Source organism: Lygodium microphyllum, chromosome 24 (assembly GCF_053477565.2).
Source record: "Lygodium microphyllum isolate KBCC chromosome 24, Lygodium_microphyllum_v1.1.10, whole genome shotgun sequence".
NCBI lineage: Eukaryota > Viridiplantae > Streptophyta > Polypodiopsida > Schizaeales > Lygodiaceae > Lygodium > Lygodium microphyllum.
In genome coordinates, this window is record NC_141158.1 from 51,676,764 (window position 1) to 51,699,044 (window position 22,281).

Below are 22,281 nucleotides of genomic sequence, written 5' to 3' on the forward strand. Positions count from 1 at the left end.
CATCAAGCGAAGAAGTAGCTCACTATGAACCTGTCCCGAGAGCTGTCCCTATCCTTAAGGAGGAGAAAGCATCATCTTCAGATGATGAGGAAAAAGTTCACCAACCTGACATCACCCCACAGGAAAAGCCATTGCCGCACTGAGTGAAGCAGCTCTATGACCACAATAATCCTATGCCTGCATCTACGAACCAAGGAGGTCTCAGAGAATAGAGGAGCAAAGGAGGGCTTATGCTCACATAGTCAATATGGCCTTGATGGTTGAGATTATGAGAGAAGTAAAGGAGCCAACTGACTTAGAAGAAGCACTTGCAGATCCATCATGGAAGGCTGCTACGCAAGTGGAGTATGACATCATAATGAAGAATGACACTTGGGAGCTAGTGGATCGACCAGCAAAGCGAAAGGTTATTGGCACCAAGTGGATCTGGAAGGTAAAGTACAAGACTGATGGTACCTTAGAAAAGTACAAAGCTAGACTGATTGCCCAAGGATTTTCACAAGTTGAAGGGTCAAGAGTCATTTGCCCCAACTGCCAGAATGACCACTATTCGCACGGTACTTACAGTGGCTACCCACAAGAAGTGGCAAGTGTATCAAATGGATGTTAAGTCAGCGTTCTTAAATAGTGACCTCAAGGAGGAGGTGTACGTGGCTCAGCCACCAGGGTTTGAGGCCCCCCATTCTGAGAACAAAGTGTGTAAGCTGAAGAAGGCATTGTATGGGCTGAAACAAGCCCCCAGAGCATGGTATCAGCGGGGATAGATAAGTTCTTTTTAAACCTAAACTTCAAAAGATGTGCCTCAGATGCTAACTTGTATGTTTACAGGGATGGTAATAAGTATGTAATGATTGTCCTATATGTGGACGACCTTATTATTACAAGTGACTATGAAGATATGATCAACCAAACTTGAAAGACTTTGAGTTATGAGTTTGAAATGACAGACTTGGGCTTGCTGCACTATTGTTTGGGATTGAAGTCTGGTAAGAGCTAGGAAAGATCTTCATCTCTCAAAAGAAGTATGTATGGGAGATCTTGAAGGCATTTGGAATGACCGAGTGCAAGGAGATAGCTATACATATGGAGGTGAATGCAAAGTTATCCGTCGAGGATACATCAGCACTAGCAGACATTGGGAGGCATAGGAGGTTGGTCGGCAGTCTGATCTACTTGTGTAACACCAGACCAGATATCAGTTTTGCTGTTGGTGTTTTGAGCAGGTTCTCAAACAAACCTTATGAGAGTCATTGGAAGGCTGGGATGCGGGTGCTCGTATACTTGAAGGAAACTCTTGACTATGGTATCACATACAGTTTCGGAACTTCTCTTGTGGGGAATTGTGACTCAGATTGGGCAGAAGACAGTGATTCCAGGAAGTCAGTTTCTGGTTATTGTTTCTCTTTGGGTTCAGGAATTTTCTCTTGGATTAGTAAGAAGCAGCCAACAGTGGCATTGTCTTCTACCGAAGCAGAGTACAAGGCAGCTTGTTTTGCTACATGTGAAGCAGTATGGTTGAGAAGGATTCTATGGCATATGGGAGTGCAGGATGAAGAACCAACTGTGCTGAGATGTGACAATCAGAGTTGCATCGCCATTGCCAAAAATCCAGTGTTTCATGCACGCACCAAACATATAGAGATCCAGTATCAGTATGTGCGTGATTTGATGGAGGATGGGATAGTGGAACTGGTCTACTGTCCAACAAAGGAGAATGGAGCAAATATCTTCACCAAAGCACTTACGAAGGATCTGCTTCAAGTTCATCTTCAGAGACTCGGCATTGGGCCGAGGAGATAGTTCACCTATGGGTAGACATTGAGGGGGGGGGGGGTGTTAGATATGATCAATGCCCCACCCTCATTAGGTATTACCAATGATCCATGGTGCTCAAAGTTGTAAGGCCCCCATTATGAGGAGAAGCCAAATGTGAGCTCGGACATTGGTTGAGTCCTGACTTGTATATCAGATGAGGTCTATGTGACCGGATGGAAAAAAGGTGATTGTTGTGGGTCTAATCTTTGGGTTAGACGGAGTGATTAAGCTGGTAGCAACTCGAGGCGCATTGCATTGAGTTGCGGGGTAAGGGAGTTAAAAGGGGCCCCTATTTTGGGGTCCGGAGGCCGCAAAAGCGGCCCCTGGCTGGGGGGGTCCCAGGGGGGCCAGCAGCCCCCCTGGCGGGGGCCCGGGGGCAGCACCCCCAGCTCGATGATAAAGAGAATATTCCCTGGAATATTCCCTGGCCAAGTAGTGGAGGCTCATATGGTAGGTCGGTTAGGCCGACCTAACAGCCTTCGCGGGCTATAAAAGCTAAACCCCTTCACAGCCATCCATCACTCATCTTTCACCCAGTCAGAGTTGTTGTTCCAACTAGCCTTAAGCTCTTCACCTATCTTCTGTCTAGATTGCCATCTAAGCTTCACATAATGGAAGCGCACGGGTGGACAGAGCCATCTTTGTATCAGTTGTTTGGAGTTAAAGAATTTACTGATTCTCCTCTTATCTGTTGTGTACTCTCTCTCTCTTTCTCAGATTCTGTTCGCTGCGCGGTGTAATATTTTACAAGTTTTTCTAGGTTCGAAATCATTTTGGTGGTTCGGTGATTATCGAAGCCACAACCAAAATAATAAGAGTATAGATACAGATATGGATATAGATTTGGATGGATTAAGACCATAATGTAAAGGGTGAGGAGTGTGATGAGATTGAATTTGGATGAATAAAAACCATGAATAAGAAAGGAGGCCTGGTTAAAACCGACTAGACCCAAATTTGAGACGTATAAATGGGATTAGTAACGAGGATGAAAGGGTTTTGCTGCACGGGGTTTTGACAACTAGGCTAGAGACGCGACTAAGGACGAAGTATCGGCATAGCCCAGCAGGACGCGACGCTGAAGTATCGTCGCCATGTCGCCCCCCGCTCAGGCCGTCAAGGGCCTCAACAAAGGAGAAGGCAGAAAGCGTTTTGTGGTATCCTTCTTGCTCGCCTTATTCGGTTCTCTGTCCCTCTTACCATCCTTCGTCTGTCTGCCTGACATCCACATTACATCCCCGCAGTTTAAGAGCTTCTCGCAAAGGATCGAGGAGGTCGATGTCGACGTTTTCCGTAGTTTGGCCCCTATCAAGCCAGAGCCCACCTCAGGCTCATCATTCTTTCACGAGTCTCTCATTGCCTGGCGGGTATGCACTACAGCCTATTCCATCTGTATATTTGTGCTGTTGGCTTGTTTGAACCAAATTGTAGTGGAATAAAGTAACAATTACACTTGTTCTGTTTGCTAATTACAAGCACATCATGGCAGAATAGCGTATCAACTGCTCATAGCTGCGCTCAAAATTCGATAGTTCATGAACAGATCTTAAAAGTGTCCATTGGTTACATGTTCTGATGGCTAATTACAAACAAATCGTAGTACAATAGCGCACCAATTGCTCACACCCGAGCTATAAATTTGTAGTTCATAAACAGATCGTTGAAGTGTCAATTGGTTATGAACAGATCATAGTGAATAAATCACTAAACATGCATTTCTTATTTGAAGATAATCCTCCCGAGAGTCACATATCACTAAACTATCATGCCATTGCACAGAGCGCTTACCATATGCCCATTTATGTTTACTCATCCCTTTTTTCTTTGTTTGCATTGTGTCATTGCAGGAGCTTAATAGTGCTGCAGAATTCACTGCTGTGTATGAAGAGCTTTTGCCATTGGTGCAGACAATGCCCCAGTTGGTTCTGCATAAGGAGTTGATCATGGACTCACTTCTATCCCGGCTCCATTTAAATGCAATCCTCTCTTCAGAGCCAATACTCAAGTAATTTTACAATGGAAATTTGCACTCTGTTAGTAGCTTATGAGTTTTTTTGAAGTGTGTCTCATCCAAAGCTACATGAGCACACATACTAATACATTTTACCATTTTTCTTGAATGCAAATTTTTAATTCTTCCCAATGCAGTTTTCTTTAGATGAATTTCCCTGGTTTCTTTTAACTCCAAAAAGAAGGGGCTCGCAAAAAGAAAGAGGAGAGAGAAAAAAACCTTGCTGTCATTTCCTCTTGCATTGTCTTTTTTGGCCTGAGAGGGGGTGTTAAGGCATCAAAGCTTAGGCCCTAATTAATTAAATACAAATTATTGCCCCTAAAAGCAAGACACAATTTTTTTTTGTTGGGCTGCTCCCTATGTCCCAAACTGCTTTCTTGTCATCATGTGCTGCTGTTTTCATGCAAAGCAGAGCACCTCAGCTGCTTGGCGATTGCTTCAACTGCTCCCACTCCTGACATAGACCTGCCACAAAGATTTCTTTCTAAACCTCAAAAAATGCAGTGTCCTGCCATCAAAACACAGACATGTTACAGTCAGATACAAATTCCCTTCTTTGGCATCCAATGGGACGTGGGACGGAAGAAGCTACCATCCATGTGATCCTCAAGACCAAAAAAATAGAAATTATTGCCCGAAAAAGCAAGACACAAATTTTTTTTGTTGGGCTGCTCCCTATCTCCCAAACTGCTTTCTTATCATCATGTGCTGCTGTTTTAACTGCTTTAACTGCTTTAACTGCTTTAACTGCTCCCACTCCTGACATAGATCTGCCACAAAGCCTTCTCCCTAAACCTTAAAAAATGCAGCATCCTGCCGTCAAAACGCAGACTGGCTACAGTCAGATGCAAATTCCCTTCTTTGGCATCCAATGGGACGTGGGACGGAAGAAGCTACTGTCCATGTGATCCTCAAGTCCAAAAACGACCATCGCTTCTGACTAAGCCTAGTCAAGGTGGAATTGTAACAAATGTACCATTTTTATTGTTCTAACCTCCAAGGATTTGGGTGATCCTAACAGTAAAATTCTAGTGTAGGCTTAGGTCTGTCACGGGATTGTGAATTTTTAACTTGATACTCTTTGGACACTCACTTAAGTCGTGTAGATGTGAGATTAAGTTGAATGCGAGTCATGTCAACAAAGAGTCTTAGCTATGGGGTACATTGGTAGAAGTTGTGGTGGCTAGTGTTAGAAGTGGGTGCAACAATGGAAATTGTGGTGGACAGTGTCAGAAGTGGGTGCAATGATGGAAGCGCTAAGTGTGCTATAATGGATTACACAACACAAGAGGAAAAAGAAAAGAGAAAGAAGAATAGTACAAAGAGAACTTAGAAAAAAAGAGATGCTCAGGAAATGAAACAAGGGACCATACAAAAACAATATCGAGTCACTGGCTTTGTGGGCATTGGCACTAGCTCTCCCTCTTCAAGAGAACTTGCATGTAGGAGTATGACTTAAAATGAAAGGAGTAGGAGTGAGTCCAGCCTATAGTAAGGCAAAATATGTGAATAGGTTAACCGATTGTAATAAAGTCAATTGGTATCATAAATGCAGTTGGCCATAATTTGAGGCCAACATATAAAGTTGGCCGCCATAAAATAAACAGGCAGCCACAAATAGGTGCCTAACAGATGGGCGACCACATCGCAGTATGTCGAGTCCATTGGGACACGCATAGACTCACATATGAACCTACAATATCCCTTTGACATCTTCTCTTAGGTCATGGGTGATTTGGTACAATAGAATATATGATGATAATGAAGAATCTGATATTGATGTTGTCATATTAGTTTTTGAAAACAGACAATAGTCATAGTAGCTTTGTATGTTTGTCAATGATGCCTCTAATATAGAGCACGTGACTATCCTATCACCAATGCCATAGTGCATAAATGACCATGTATTCCCCACCTTTGGCCAAAGTAGGAAAGTTTCCTCTCATATAAGCTTAGAGTAGGAGCCAATCTTGCTCTATCAGAGACCTCATCATAAACTTGGATGTTAAATTGCCAAACTTTGGTCAATGTGTCAGGGAAAATTCCTCTCTAGATCGTGCGTATTTGTATGAGAGTATAGATGGGACTTGATTACCCCACCTATATCACTCTCTCACACCCCCTGTTAGGTGTTGGAGAGTTGCGTGGAATGACTTGCATCACTTGAACTAGCAAACTAGAAAGGAGGCTAGTGATGGTGGCATGTTTGGAGGTGGAACTTGGACCTATGGATGATGAGGACTCGTTGAGAATCAACACCCTTTTTGTTTTATCCACTTTTGCTTCTGTGATCGCACGTGTGTAGCCAACAAGCTATGGAGGGTAAAGCTCCATGACGGAGAGAGAAGAAATAGAGAGAAAGTGTGTGCGAGAGAAGTTGTGTATGTATACATCAAATTGAATAGATTGATGTATAGATGTTGATGAAAGTACGATGCTTAGGGCCAAACCTTTGACCCTTATTTAATGCTAGGAGGTGTAAAAGATGTTCATATATTTGACACACACTTTTCATACATAGAGGTGTGTTTAAAACTAGCAAATCCTCCTTTGAGCCATGGGTGGCTAAACCTGTGATATAAAACACACAAAGAAGTGAAAAGGTTTCACCTCAAAGAGACTGTAACAAACCTTTTGTATATCTATTATTACCAAGATATATTGGCTCAATGATTTCAAATTAATTTGATGCTTATGTACTTTGAAAGGTGATTTGTATTATTTAACTATTTGAAAATATGATTAAATGCTCATATTTCTATTTAAGGGTGGCCAATGTCGAGAATGCCCTGTAATATACTTGGATCGTCATTGACGAGATGCCCAAGATATATTAAAAGTTTAGTCGGGTGGTTAGATTGACTAGAAAGCTCAGATGACTAAGACTTTTATGCTCACATAGTCACATTGACTAGAAGCTTATATAATGAGTGGTTTTAGAAAGTGAAACCAGATGCTTATGATCGAAGAAATAAACCATGAATTGGTGAACCGATACAATGAAGCTCTCCAAAAGCCAAATTTGCCAACTTCTAAAATTTAGGAGGTTATTATTTTTAGAAGTTGTTGAAATGGAAATTCTGTTCACATCAAAGGCTTCGAAATTTTGTAAGAAATAATTTTGTCTTCAGTAGCTATCTCAAATTTTTAATCGTTTGAGAGATTTTTAGAGTAGAAGGTTTGAAAGCTTTTTTTTCTAGAAAATTGATATGTAACATCTAAAAGAGGACGTGCCATTTTGAAGAGACAAGTGTCTCCACACTTGTCATTTTTAGCAAACACTTGTTATTTGTAGCCTCTACCTTTCACTTTTGAGCACCCAAGTCCCACACCTATATATTGGAGGTCTCTCTCTTCATTTGGGACAAGCTCTCATGCTGAAATTTTCGTCGCATGCTTTGTATTCTCCTATCTCTCTCATTGAAGAGAGACTTTTTATTTACCTTGGTTTAATCCAAGCACTAAAGAGAATCAACTTGCTACCTGGAGTTTACAGAAATTAGGGTCTCAAAATCCTAGTTTTCAGAATTGTAGCAAATCAACCCTTTTGTATATGGTTCGGACATTTGGTTCCCGTGGTTTTGTTTCAATAAATTTTTGAAAAGGGAAAGGGCGGATTCCCCTTCCAATGTGGTGTCAACTCTGTTCTCTCTCTCTCTCTCTCTCTCACTTTTAATTTTCATTATGATAATTGATCAAGTTGGTTAAGTTCAAAGCATTGTTATTCTCACGTTCTTCCTTGCACTTGCATTGGTATCAGAGCAAGGACTTTTTTTTTGCAATAACTTTTTTGGATGACAAGATCTTTGGACCCAATTTTCTCACCATGTCAATAGGTGAAGAGAAGAATTTTGGTGAACAATTGGAAGGCTCCTAACACTCTATATCTGTATGCTTCTTTGATTATGAGAAGATACAAAGATATAAGGACCCAGAAGTTGATCGAGAAATTTAAGCTTTGATGGAGAGAAGGGCTAAAGCATAGGTTGAAGTGAAGGTTTTTAAAGATTTTCTTATCGAGAAGGCTCTTGAGGCAGATGGTATTACGGTTGCGAATGTCTACCTCAATATGAAAGGTATCAATATTATTGATGCAACTAAGTCTATGAGAGGTAATATATGACCTATTGTTGGAGGATCCACCCAAGTGGTGACTTCAAAGTCTCATCATACACAAGTTGTCTCCTCTTGTTCGAAGAATCCCTCCATGGAAAAGGGCATGGAGAAAGTCAAAGAACTAGCTATTTCCATGGTAGCTGAATCTCCAAAGATGCTTTTAGCAAAGGAAAACGATGTTAAAAGAGACTTCAAGCTTGGAGACAAAAGCATCAAGTTTGACGTTGAGAGATTCTTAGAAAGTTGTGTCTTTTACTAGACAGTTTGATGCTGATCTTGGTGGTGAAGATAATATAGAAAAATAAAAAATTAGAATGGTTAAAATGCATCTAAACGATGTCGCTTTGAATTGGTGGCTCAAAGTTGTTAAAGAGGAAAAGGAACCCAAGTCTTGGAAAGAGTTTAAGGAGATGCTCAAGAATAAGTTTTTGCCTTTATTCTTTGAAGCTGATGTGCAACAAGAATGGGATGAGCTGAAGCAAACCCATGGAGACAATGTTGAAATATATATCAACAGGTTTGCAACCGTTTCTCTTAAGTTTACACCTCTTAATGAAGTTCCTTCCAATATGGAGATGAGAAAGTTTATCCATGGATTACATCTGACGGTACGGCGAGTTGTCAAGATGACAAAGCCTAATACTTTGGAAGTAGCCCAAGATGCAGCCTTAGAAGCTGAAGGATTGCATATGCCGTGGATGCTTGGTAAAGCCTCAAAAGAAGAACCACAAAGGAAGAAGATCAAGATGTTTGACCAAAAGAAGGTAGACAAACAAGAACCAAAGCATAAGAATGTAGGTAGATCATCTTTGCTATCCAAAAAGAAGCTAACATATCGGTAGTTAGTAGAATATACAAGAGAATGATGATGCTTCTCTTGTGGGAAAAAAGGACACATGGCAATGATGGCATATGGACTATTATTGATAGGTTTAGTAAACAGGCTCATTTTATTTTAGTCAAAAAGACTATCAAGTCTCAATATACAACTAGAATATTTATTCAACAAATCTTTTAAGTATTATGGGTTATCACAATCCATTGTGGATGATAGAGATCCATGAACCACTAGTTTTTTTTGGCGAGCTTTTTTTGAAAATTTGGATATAAATCTTGCATTTTCTTCTTGTTATCATCCTATGCTGAAGTGCTATTGCCATGAAGTCAACCAAGAATGGGACAAGTAGTTGCCTTTGGTAGAATATATCTATAACAACACAATTCATACTTCTATAGGTAAAACACCATTTGAGATGATATATGGAAAACCACTCTTATTATTTATTTGCAAAACCAAGGAGGAGATATTTCATGCCGATGAGTTTATGCATGATATGGATACAACATTCGCCCAAGTTAGATAAGCTATCTAAAGATCTCAAGAAAAACAAAAGAAAGCAATAGATAAGCATTCAAAGCATTTGATTTTACAAGAAGGAGATTGGGTCTGGTTGAAATTTGACAAACAATGATTCTGGATGAGGAGATACATAAATGGGAGAGGTGTATCATGAGGATGGTCATGATGAGGTCTATTGAGAAGCTTAGGGATCCAAGATAAGGCATGGTGTAGAGGTGCGTGTGCATAGCTTAGAGGTTGATCAAAAGCTAGCGTGGCTCAGAGGTGTTGGGCACATGATCAGATGCCGAATACATGAGTGCAACTCTCATAGGTCATGTGTAAAGTGGTTACAGAAACCCCTGAAACAAAACTCCTAATAGAATCATAAAAAGAAAAATACAAATTTTTTTAGAGGAAAATCCAAGATAGAGTACCCCACATAAGAGATAGATGGGTTGGAAAGGTCTTAAGGTATGTAGTAGCATGGTTAGTGTCTAATTCCAAATACATAGTTTATTTATTTATTTATGATTTAATTCAAAATGCACATTGATAGGATTAGTCATTGCCTAAAGTTAACGATTGAATAAACATTATGAGATAAGGTATTGGCAATGACATATTGGCTGTGTTGCTTGTCTTGTTGATTGTAGCACTAGTCATCGGTGTGACCAATATGCTTGCAATATTGGCACTTAGGTGGTTGATTCTTAGTGTAGAAAGTTGTGCTATGTTGGCATCTTTGTTGCATTTCTCGTCATCCAAAACAATGGCGACCATCTCCTCATACTTCAATCTCTCGAGCCGCCTTGAGGACGGTCACAGTTTCATTGAAATTTCCTTCTTTCATCAAGCTGTTAAGAAGTACAACCTTTTTGTCGTTGTTATCTAGACGAGTATTGAGAGTGGTCAATTGTTGGTAAAGGAAACTTAAATGGTCAAGATGTTGTTTAAGAGTTTGTGAAGAATTGTAGGAGATACCAAATAACTGCATCTTCAAAAATCATCTCTCTCTCCCTCGAATGTGACTTGAAGTTCATCCCATATCTCTTCTGTTGTTTTTCAGAGATGAAGGTGACGAAGAAGGTTGTTAGTGTCAGCTTGCCTTATTTAGTCTGTTAGTTTGTCATCTCTTGGTTCTGAGCCCTATATAGAGTCTAACAGGGACATAGGAGCTTTGACCATGCCTTCATTCATTTTAGTGTACATTTCAGTGTTTGACAGGCATTTCATAGCCTATATTGCCTTGCTAGAGGCTGTCCAACTTTCAAAGTTCAAACTGATGTGATTTTCTTCAGGACCTACCACGTCATCATTTCATCGTTAAATGTAGTCATACTGCATTTATTGTAGTTGGACTGACTGTATAGGTCAGCCAGATCGGCAGTCAGCTAGTTTTCCAGTTTTTTTGCTATTTATAGCAAATGGCGTGGAATGGGGATGTGCATGGGAAAAATACATGGCAGCTGAGGTGTGAAATGCTTTGCCGAACTATGCTGTAAACTCCTATAGGGCTATGTGAGGATGTTAGAGATTGGCATTCCTTAAACAAGCAGTTTCAGATCCAAGCTGTTTTCTGCAGTTGTACCAGGCAAGCCACATGGCAGACAGTCCGTACAACAGGCGATAGGGAGTGCAGGGGCCATGTGGCACAACAGGACAGGTCCTACAGTTTTTTCGCAGGTCAGTTAGTGTAGGTCGGACAGCAGGTGTACAGCTGGCTGCATTTAATGTAGCTGACCAACATTCACTCTGAAGTTCATTTTTTCATCCTTCAAACAAGGCAATAGACATTTTATTCTTATCTATCAAGTGTTGCATTTCTACAATTTTCTGAACATGTCGTAATTCCAATGAATCATATTCAACCTATTTTATTTGCAAGTGTTTAGACAAATCCTTTGATTTCTTTTGCTAGTTAAAAATAAGTTATCACTTTTTGCATTACACCCATTGCATTAGAGACACTACCAACAACAAGAGGTTGGAATCTCTCTAACACCAATTTACGCTCCACTTGTAGCTTTACGTACATTTCCATGAAAGTTTCCATTTATGCCAAACATTTAGTCCGATGCTCATTGTTCACCTTTTAATCAAGGCAATAGACATTGTATTCTTATCTATTAACTACTGCATTTCTATACTGGAAAAGGAGAAGGAGAAATCTTCAAAGGATTCTAGAGCAGTGGCTGCTCTCTCATCAACTGCTTTCCTCCACTTATAGGTGGTTGAGGCATCGACCTTGAAGGCCTCTGATGCTAGGTTGATGGCCCCATACACTTGGGAGCGGATGAGAGAGAGAGAGAGAGAGAGAGAGAGAGAGAGAGAGAGAGAGAGAGAGAGAGAGAGAGAGAGAGCGCAAAAGATGAAGGAAGAATACTACACTGATTGAAGAAGAATGCTGACACAATGATGATGGATTGATCAATCCCTACATGCAGCCCAGAGGTGTCAGTGAGGGCACCAGATCAAGCTGTCGATAATGGCAGCACCAAGCACGAAGAGTCGGAGTGTTGGAGTGTGCACATGCAAAGGGAAGATTGAAGCATGTGTGTGTGTTTGCCCAAGTGGGGGGTTGGCTATAAATAGCCATAAATGCCCAAGTCTAGTCGACTTGCACCAATAGGTGCCAAAAAAGCTGGTTGACCTACACCAGTAGGTGCCAAAAAAGCTGGCTGACCAACATTTAATGCTGGTCACTAAAGAAAAATGCCAAAAAAGTAGGGGGGGACCCTTGAAAAAATCCCAGATGACAATGACAATGTTTGGCAGGTATAGGCAGATTATGGAAAGCAAAAATTGGCCTAGGAATGCACATAAGAAGTTGACAAATAAAGAAAATGCACCAAAATTGCCAGAGCTCCTATGTCTCCGTCAAACTCTGATAGGAGCTCACAACCAGGAGATGACAAACTTACATAAGTAACATGGGTAGGCTAATAGAGGTATCGCCATGTCCTCCAAGGTAATCACCTTCCTTGCATTTTGGGCTTCCATTTACAGTTGCCAAAGCTAATTGACATGCTTTCGCGCAGAGGAAGAATTGTTGGGACTCAAAGTCCACATTTGAACCTCGAAAGACATTTCCTTCATGACATTCATTTGATTGTACATTTGATTCGACTCCAAGCCTATCTCCCAAGCCACTGTTAAGTGCTTGATGTGAGCAATAATGGCTGCACAGAGAGAGAGAGAGAGAGAGAGAGAGAGAGAGAGAGAGAGAGAGAGAGAGAGAGAGAGAGAGTTAGTTATATTAACGTCTACAAAAGGCTAAGTTTGGTCTATGAGACCAAAAAGTTACATACAAAATGTCTGGGAAGTTTTCCAAGTCCTAGTAAAGTTACTATCTAGTGTTATGGTGAACTAGGTGAGTAGGTACAAAATGGTATACAGACTCGATACAATCTAGATGCGTTTCAAGTGCAGTGTGGAACTGCTCATGGAGTGTGGTCATCTTAAGATGTCCTGTATGGGCCTATCTAGCATGGAGAGGCTGAAGCGGCGGGGTATGGCTCCCCGGTGGCGATGTGGTATCCACTGTATTTGTAGGTGATGTCTCCTGCAGGGGCATGGCCTTGCTGGATGTGGGTGGCGAGCTTTGCCTCTCTCTGTAGATCTATCCAAGGTGACTCCTTGGGGTGGGGCCATTGGTCGGTTGGCTGCAGTCCTCGCTGTAGAGGGGGTGGCCCAGGGTCTGTAGAACTCTTAGAGGGTGTGTTGTTGTGTGTTCTCGGCTGTTTGGTCCCAGACCTGTAGAAGGTGGTATCTATGTCGGTGTAGCTCTAGGAGGAAGAGCCCGAGGCATTTCTGGTTGGGAAAGTCTAGTATTTGGGAGAGTGGCCCGAATCCCTCCTTGAAGAGACAGTGGAAGTGGCCTTTGATCTCGTAGTACATCGGGCATCTGCATATGTAATGTTCTTCTGTCTCTGGCTCCAATTGACAGAGTTGGCATATCCTGTCCTCTGGGGAGAGAGAGTCCGCTCTGTATTTGTCTGTCTCGATCCCTACCTGGTGTGATGATGTATGGAGTTGCCCGATGGCACTTCGGACCCCATGGGACAGGTGCACATCCATGTATCTCGGGCGTATAATGAAGCCGTCATGTGTGAGGCGTAGGAGGTGCTCTCGGTAGAAGGCCATCTTCTTCCCTAGATCCTCGACCGGTAACACCCATGTCGTGGCTGTGTGTAGCTGAATAATATCCATCCTGATGACGCGGTTCAGCTCCTCCCGGCTAATCTTCAGGTGGAGGCAGTCCAGACTATATTGTAGGGGCGGGAGGTGGTCCATGTATAGCCCATGTAGCTGCAGCGAGGCTTGAGTACGGGCGTACAAGCATTCAGTGTCCCCTTGCGATGTGAGTTGTTTGGATGATTCTAGTGGGAGGCCGAAGTATCTGTGTCACGGTAGGCTCCGAAGCCTGTGCAGGAAGGTCACTGTCTGGGATAGGGCCTTTGCCACTATAGGTGGTGCTCCCAATTCTGCCCTCACGATCTCGTGTGGTACTGATGGTTTACTCCTGATCAGCTGGGAGATCATCAACACCAGGGGGCGTTCCATTTGCTCCCATCCTTCGTATCTCTCCTCCCCTTCAGGCAGTGGTTGATATTGTGTGGTTCGCCGCGTATGGTAGAGGCTAGACCCCCATATCGGGACCCCATACAGAAGTGCTGGTGTGACCAAGGTATCAAAGAGCCATAGCTTTGTCCGAGGTTCATGAAATTGTAGATGTGCACATTGGCTTTTCATGGATCCCAGGGTAGTGTAGCTGCATGTCAGTCTGTTCGCCGCGGCCTTCCTCAGGGTGAATCTCGGCCCTGAGAATGTGATCCCCAGGTAAACATATTTTTGGACCACCTCGACAATATCCTCTCCGTATTTGAAGTGGGGCACTGACCAGCGGATCCATTGCGTGGATGTGTTGAATACCATGATCTTGGTTTTCCCCAAGTTCACTGTGAGGTCCCTGTCCTGGCAGAAAGAGAGAAGAACCGATGTGGATATTTAGTTTATCCCAATGTGCTTGAGCAACTTACTTTCTCATCAGGAGAAAGCTTTGAGGGATCACGAGCTGTAGGATGGTCTATAGCCTTGGTCACGAGTTTTGCCAAATCATAGAACTCCAGGATGGCAAGCATCATTACCCACTAGATGCGGTAATTCTCCACATTGAGCTTATGATTTGAAGGAAGAGCTGGTAACACGGGTACCTTAGGAACCATAATAGCCTAAAACTCTGTGTCGATCAGGAAGACATTGTGAAGTGAATGACTTACACAATAACAAGGGCAGATCCCTCTGTCTTTTTGAAATGGTGCGTACTAGGGCTTGCTCTGCTCATTCCAAACGTGTTTAAACCATGTTAGATTGCAGTGAATGTGGAAGCGTGTGGACAAGACTGAAAGACAATGAACAAAGAGAAGAGGGAGAGAGAGAAGAGATAGTAGAAGGTAGAAATCTGTAGTATATGAATGCTGAAATGAAGAAAGGAGCTGTACAAACGGGTTGTCAAAGCATCTTTGCGAGTCAATCTCTCTCTCTCTCTCTCTCTCTCTCTCTCGTTCTCTCCACCTAAAATAGACAAGTGGAATGATTGGGACATGCCAAGCAATAAAGGACTTACAAATATAAAAATTGATTAGGTTGGCCGATTGTAGCACTGATGAAATCATTGAATAAAATAATCAATAATGTGCCGATAAAAAATGAGATTGCAATGTGGCATCCTTCATGGTGTGTCTGCTTGCCCCATTGCTCGGGAATGCTGGAAACAACCTATTGATTGCATAACTGTCCAACCTCAAATAGGAAATGCATAATTGTGCTCGAGAGTGCTAATTGTACAATGGTAACTTGACAATGCTTGTCCAAGGGATGAATAAATCTCTAACGGTTTGGTAGACTGAAGTGTTCATTCACATTTTTGAATACTCTACAGTTGGTTGGAGCCAACATTGAAGTTGACAAGGTCATTGTGCACCCATGGATCGGTTTTATCTCAGGAAATTGCTGAAATACAACCATTTTCAACTAACTTTGAGTATACACGAGTAATCTAAAGAAATACCAAAAGGGGTGTCAAGCTTTGGGGCCAACACGTGTCATGTGGTGCATGAGTACTCTAGCTCCGACTATGTGTGAAATTTTCTTGGTGAGCTTATTGCCAACCTAAATTAAGTGTTTGCGAAATTATGGTCTATTGCCCTTTGGGCTTCCGAAGATTGCTTTCATGGTTCCATTGCCGGGACATCACCATCTTTTTGAAGGAGGTGAGCTTGTGGTCATCTCTACTCTCGAGGAGCAATCACATGCATGAATGTTGAAAATGCTTCAGTGATTTGTGAGCATGCGGCTCAATCACATGTAACTCCACAAGTCTAAGGTGCTCAAGAAGCAAATGCAATCTCTACTCTCGAGGAGCAATCACATGCATGAATGTTGAAAATGCTTCAGTGATTGGTGAGCATGCAGCTCAATCACATGTAACTCCACAAGTCCAAGGTGCTCAGGAAGCAAATGCAATGTTCAGGGCATAGTTGGCAAGTGCTGTTACCAACTTGCAATAGTTAATTCAGCAACCCCAATTTGCTGAATCTATGCGGTCAGTTCTCAATGTTAAAGGAAAAAAGGTTGCGTCGCATTCTAAACAGCCAAGTGAGGCTCATGGCTAAGCTGTTCAGCCAAAAGTATTGCATACACTGGCACATGTAATGTTGAATGTGTAGAGAACTCCAGTTCAGCAGCATGGTCGTCCTTTAGGGAATAGTGTGCAGCATATTCCTCATGGACAACAGACAATTCCTCAACCATCTATGCATCTAGGTTATTTTGGGGGTGGATTGGTGTTTCAGGCTATGGATGCCACTAAAGCCGCCAATGTTGACATGCAAAATGCTGCTGCTTTTCAGCCACCTATGTTAGGTGTTCAAGGGAATTTTCATGGGGCATTGCAACCCGAAATGCACATTAGCATGTATGATAACATTGGTATGCAACTAGGAATGCAAACTGGAATGTTTGGTCAATTGTGAGGTCCTACTGGGCATATAATGCAAATGCAAGAATGTCATCACCCAGGCCACCATTGTATGATAACTTGACACCTTTGGGTAAAGTTGAAGACCAAAAAGAAGGTGGGGCAACAATCAAATTTGAGACCTTTAATGGTAAGCATGATAGATTGAAGGCTTTGACATTCATTCAACAATTTGATGTGGCTTGCTCTAGGGCCAATTTTTTTGAGATTCGAAAGTGGGCAAGGCAGCCACTTTCTTAAAAGGGAATGCACTTCACTGTGGACAACCCTTTTGATGCAAAGTAAGGCATCAGCAACTTGGATGCATTTTAAATGGGTTTTCTCTTCCCAATGGTGCACAAACACTTTAGAAGTGGATGTGACAACAACTTTGCACATGGATGCAATATTTTGTGCTGATTTGAAAGAGTATACAAACAAAATGTAGGCAACTTTGTTGGCGGTTGTTTTTTTTTTGTTTTGAGAGGTCACAATGGCTAAGACCTTCTGTTCTAGTTTGCCCAAAGAAAATTGTGACTATTGCACTAAGACAAAAGGTGAACAACATTGCACAATTGATTGGAAAATACAAATATAGCTTATACATTGATGAAAGACCATGCCAGAGGATTTAGCGATAGCAAAGATGCTTCGAAGGGCAATGGTGAAAATAAGGATATCAAGACTGAATTTTTGGGTAGCATGTTTAAATCCTAAAAAAAAACAAGCTGAAAATTAGTCTAAGTCATGCTTTCAAAAAGACAAACAAGGCAAAACGTTATTTGCTAGTGCTAAGAAATCTGTTGAAAAGAAGGCATTGTATGATGCAAAAAAATGCTATGTTTGTGAACAAGAGAGGCATATAGCATGTGAGTGCCTAGAATGTAAGTATAAAAACCATGCATATGACAATAAGGAATTAGAAAGGCAAGAAGTATAAAACTTCAGCTGGATTGGCATTTGATCTTGTCGGTGAGCAACCAAACATAGATGTTGTAGAGCCATGCTGTGTATGGGGCAAAGTGAGGAATCAACATGCTTTAGTTTTCTTTGATGGTAGGTGCACATGCCAACTTCATTTCCCAGAATTGGCAGCCAAGCTGGGCATTAGAGATGATGAGATGGATCCCATGGGTGAGACTAGTTTGGTTTGCCTTGGAGATGCAGAGCCAATTACCCCTATCATTGGGAAAAAGTGTAAAGAAATACCTTGACGCAGAAACAAAAATGAAAGCGTACAACAAAGCATAAACTCAATAGAACACAATTAGTGTTAGGGTAACTTAGAGAATTAACATAGTGAATATCATAAATGAATGAATCTGAATAATACAATGCTCATGCAACAAACACAATCTGTAGTGAAGGAATACTGTACCTTGAACTCTCGTGTCTTGAGGACCAAGGTAGAGGTAATGAGCTGGAGAGTGTGTTGTACTTTTGATGGATCCTCGATCACAGCAAAGCAGCCTCCAAGATTTAGGTAGTAGCAAACGCAGTAGATGATGATGCCAGCAGATACAATGTTGGATACGCAAAGGAGAGAGAAAACAGTCAATGCAGCAGTTGGTGATGATGTGGCAGGCTATACGATAGTCAGCTGGTCAAAACACAGCAATTGCTGCAGGCGACTGGCAGGGCTGCAGCCAGCAGGTGCAAATGCAGCAGTTGCTACTATGTGGAAGCTAGCGACAGCAAGGTGAGTGATCAGCAGCTGTCGATGAGGCTGGGCAGCAGCAGTAGATGGTGTAGACTGCACCTAAAGGCTGGAAACATGTGCCGTATGGATGTAGACAATGTTAGACAGCCTTGGCTGAGATGTCCTTCGGGAACGGTGTGCTTGAAACCTGCAAAAACGAGATTGGTTGAATGGAGAGTAGGCTGTCTATTTATAGAAAGTACGGGACCTCCAAAATTAGGGTTTTACATGTGGGACACTGAAACTCTCTCGAACAGCTCCCGGTCTAAGAATGGTTTAAATTCATTGATTAACTTGAGTTTTGGGGCTGTTAAATTAAAGCTAATGGTAGAGTATGGATGAAGTTTATGCTAAAGGAAAAATAGCTCTCCAAAAGACTCAAGAAAAGCAAAATAAGGCAGCTAACCGTCAACGTAGAGCTTTGGCATTTGTAGAGGGTGATTGGGTTTTGTTTTGAAAGTCTAATCCAGCTTCCATGTGCATCTTGACATTAAATCACTGATCATTTGAGCATCCTCACACTTTAACAATAGCATTACTATCTTGTCTTACATTCATCGAGTTTCACTAACATCTATATTTTCCTTTACCTTCATGTTCTTGTGCCATCTTTCCATGGTAACAATCATGATTTGTGAGGCTTAAACATATCCAAGTGTTGATCTTGTTACCTTTTGCTTTAAAAGAAAGAGGGTGAATATATTTCATGAATGACATGTTGAATCGAGAGATTTTTAAAAGGTTTGGTAAGAATTAGCACTGTTTTGGCAATTTACATAAAGCCAATCACTTCTTTTGAGATATTGGCAAAATGCTTTGGTAATTTTGCTTTTGTTTGTTCAAAGATTCATTGCTGACTTTTGGGTTTTGCATCTTGCTTCTTGTTTGCAGCCTTGTTGCTACCTTGGCCCGTGACCTTCGAGAAGACTTTATCCCGTAAGTAGTTTTTTTGACTTCTGTTCTTTGTGACGTTGTACAATCTCTTCTATATGTATTGAATATGAACATAATCCACTCTCTAACATAGAAGTTTTCTGTTGTTCGTACTTTGAATAGGTTCATGCCTAGGTTTCTGAGTACTTGTGTAGGCTTGTTTCAATCAGGCGGTGATCGAGAACCTGCCTTAATTGAGCAGGTAAATGATCATAGTTTGATGAGATTTCTTCATGGACTTTTTAGTGGAAGCAGTAGCAAGATCGAATATCATTTTATTAGTGCATTCCAGCCGATTGGGGATTTCCCCTTAGGTACTGAAGTGTGGTTTTCTTGCCTTGTTTGAACAGCTGTAAGGATGAGAGAGTCCAACCAGTAGTAGATTGGGAATGTAAAAAAGCCATGATGTTTTCTGAAGTGCAAGCATGTATTTGATTAGATACTTTGTATTATGGTGCGAATATTATTAAAAAATTAGGTCATTTGCAATTGAAAGACTGAGTTTATCAGGCCAAACTCTTCGATTGTATGAATACTTACACAAAACAATTGTTAACGAGTAAGTGATGCCCGAGTGCCCTGTTGGCTTCATACATCAATCAGTCTACCGAGGACTTCTTTTGCAATGGTATGTACTGATTCATTATTGGAATGAAACTTCCTATGCCACTTTGAGAGCAATGATTTTCTCTTGGTGATTATAAGGCAGGGGTAAATGTCAAAGGTGCACCCATGTTTGGCCTTATGTAGATTCTTATTTGGGTTTATGATAACAGGTCAGTGATCTGTTTTCAAAGAGGCATCTATAATCATTTTGGAAGTCCTTATACAGTTGGTTCATCTATTATCTTGTGCACTCTATCATTATATTGGTCTTTTCCCTATCTTGGGTTGTCCACTTTGTGACTAAGTTGCTCGAGCATCTTGATAGTATAGAGTTCTTATTTGAACTCTACACCATTGGAGATGTAGACACCTCAACACTTCATTGATATTCTTACTACATTTGAGTTTCTTTTGACAGCGAGTTTCTGTTTCACAATGCATTCACTTGCTATTTGTGGTGTGGGACCATTGTTTTTGTTTCAGAATCTTCTTGTTATGGCAGAGAATACCAGTGGTTCCGAGTTCATCACACTTTATAGTGATTTGTGGAGGGGGCCCGTGGCCGGCCTTTTGTTTTGGGGGGGGGGGGGGGGTCCATGTCAACCTTAGAATGGCTACGTGTATTCTTGAAGGAAAATCTTTGCTTGACAGATATTAGCTGGATGCTATTTGATGATTCGCTATGTGCTGAAACAAACATGTACACAAGCCATTACTCCTTATGAAGCATGGAATGGGCATAAGGCTGTACAACACTTTTGGATGTCTAGCTTATATACATGTTCATAGACTCTAGCACTGTAAACCTCAAGACAAGGCAATCGAATGCATTTTCATTGGGAACAATCAAGACATAGTCACACGTTATGGGGGATAGGGATGGTGATGGTGATGAGAACATGGACATGACGTGGTATGACCAAAAGCAAGGATGGCGTCAGCATTGAAAAACAGATAATATGCATAAGACACCAAACAACTCCAAACTTAAGAATGTGGATTGATGTAATCAAATGTGTGTTTGGGGGGGTACGGGGGCAAGGGCAGGGTGTGCGTGTGTGTGTGTGTGTGTCTCCATGACTCCATTGTCACATAATTGTTTGACAATTGAGACGGTGCTCGTGTGTGCTCGTGTGTGCATGTGCATACATGTGTGATTTGGGCTGTTTTGAAATTCTGGTTGAGTTTGTGTGAAAGCCCATGTGCAAAAGGATGTGAAAAAATTGCACATTGAAACTGCCCAAAAACTCCAAAAATAAATCAAATTGTTCTTAGAGGGGGAATATTCCTTGCCCATCCCAAAAAAAGGAATGGGGGAAGGATTGCAAGGGGTTGGAAAGGGGACGTCCCCTTTTTTGGAACATGTCTCTATTTGGATTTTATTAGAGGGATAGTGTATCTGCATCCCAAGGCCCCATCTTGCTCATGACTTGTGACTATGAATCGAGAATATTGCTCATGTTTTGATTTCCAATTGGTGAGAAGGAACCTTGAGCTGGCCAATGCCCATGGATCTCATGTGGCATGCATATGTCTAGGTACACTAGTCTCTCAATGAAATCATCTTTTGTGGTTCTTAGGAAGTAATCCTTGTAGTATGACATCTTTAGGGCAGAGAGGTTGTTAGGGTTAAATCCATATATGCTACATGTGTAATTGATTGAGGTTATGTCGTGGGTAGGTTCCTCTTAGCATGAGAGAGGTGTATGGAGGGGGAGTTTGGGTCATACTAGGAGGAGGAGAGGTGGTCCATGTTGATCCTGTAAAGAAATACACAAATGTAGAAACATAAATGAAAATGTATGACAAAGCGTAGACTTAATAGAACACAGTTAGGATTGGGGTGACTCAGAGACAATGAACACAATGAAGATTATAAATGAATGAATCTCAATAATACAACGCTCATGTAGCGTGCACACTATGCAATGAAGGAATATTGTGCCCCACCAAACTCTTGTGTCTCGAGGGACTGAGGCAAAGATAATGAGCTAGAGAGTGTGTCGCACTCCTGACGGATCCTGAATCGTAGCAAGGCAGCCTCCTAGATGTTGGATAGTAGCAAACACAACAAAGGATGATGCTAGAATGTCAAACACGTAAAGGAGAGAGAAAACTGTCAATAGTTGGTGATGACATGGCAGCTTGTAGGGCAGCCAGCCGATCAAAATGCAGCAGCTGCTGCAGTCTCTGAGGGTAGGGTGGCAGCCAGTAGTTGCTGCAGTCTTTGAGGGTAGGGTGGCAGCCAACAGGTGCAAAGTTCAATCACAGCAAATTTTGCTATGTGGCAGTTGACTGTTGTCGACAGCAGGGAAAGTGAACAACAGCACTCATCAAGGCTGGACAGCAGCAGTAGATGGTGTGGACTGCAGGGTGGAGGTGCCGGATGGAAGGAGACAATGACACAGCCTCAATTGAGATGTCTTTTGTGAACAAGGTGTGGGTTGCAAAGCTAGAGCGTTTGAAACTTGCAAAAATGAGATTAACTGAATGGGAGGGCAAGCTGTCTATGTATAGAAAGTTTGGGGCCTCCCAAATTAGGGTTTACATGTGGGAGAGTGAAACTCTCTCTAACCACTCCTGGTTTAAAAGAATGGTTAAAATTCATTAGTTAACTTAAGTATTGGGCTGTTTAATGAAAGCTAATGGTCATTTAAGCTCAACACCCCCTCTTAGGCCCAAAACTAGAACTAGAAAGTGATTGTAAACAAGCCCAAGCCTTTTTGCTTTTTCGTTTCCAA

At 41.7% G+C, this 22,281-nt stretch overlaps 1 protein-coding gene across 3 annotated transcripts in view; it reads left to right on the forward strand.

Annotated features, from left to right (window-relative positions):
- Positions 1-2,814: 2,814 nt before the first annotated feature.
- Positions 2,815-22,281, forward strand: part of LOC148015087 (ARM repeat superfamily protein) — a 97,553-nt gene continuing 78,086 nt past the window's right edge. For all 3 annotated transcript variants that reach the window (XM_087665967.1, XM_087665969.1, XM_087665968.1), the window contains exons 1-5: positions 2,815-2,972; positions 3,060-3,182; positions 3,663-3,820; positions 18,893-18,937; positions 19,058-19,136. In XM_087665967.1, coding sequence (XP_087522093.1) covers positions 2,910-2,972; positions 3,060-3,182; positions 3,663-3,820; positions 18,893-18,937; positions 19,058-19,136 — 468 coding nt within the window. In that variant the 5' untranslated portion in view covers positions 2,815-2,909. The remainder of the gene's footprint in view (positions 2,973-3,059; positions 3,183-3,662; positions 3,821-18,892; positions 18,938-19,057; positions 19,137-22,281) is intronic.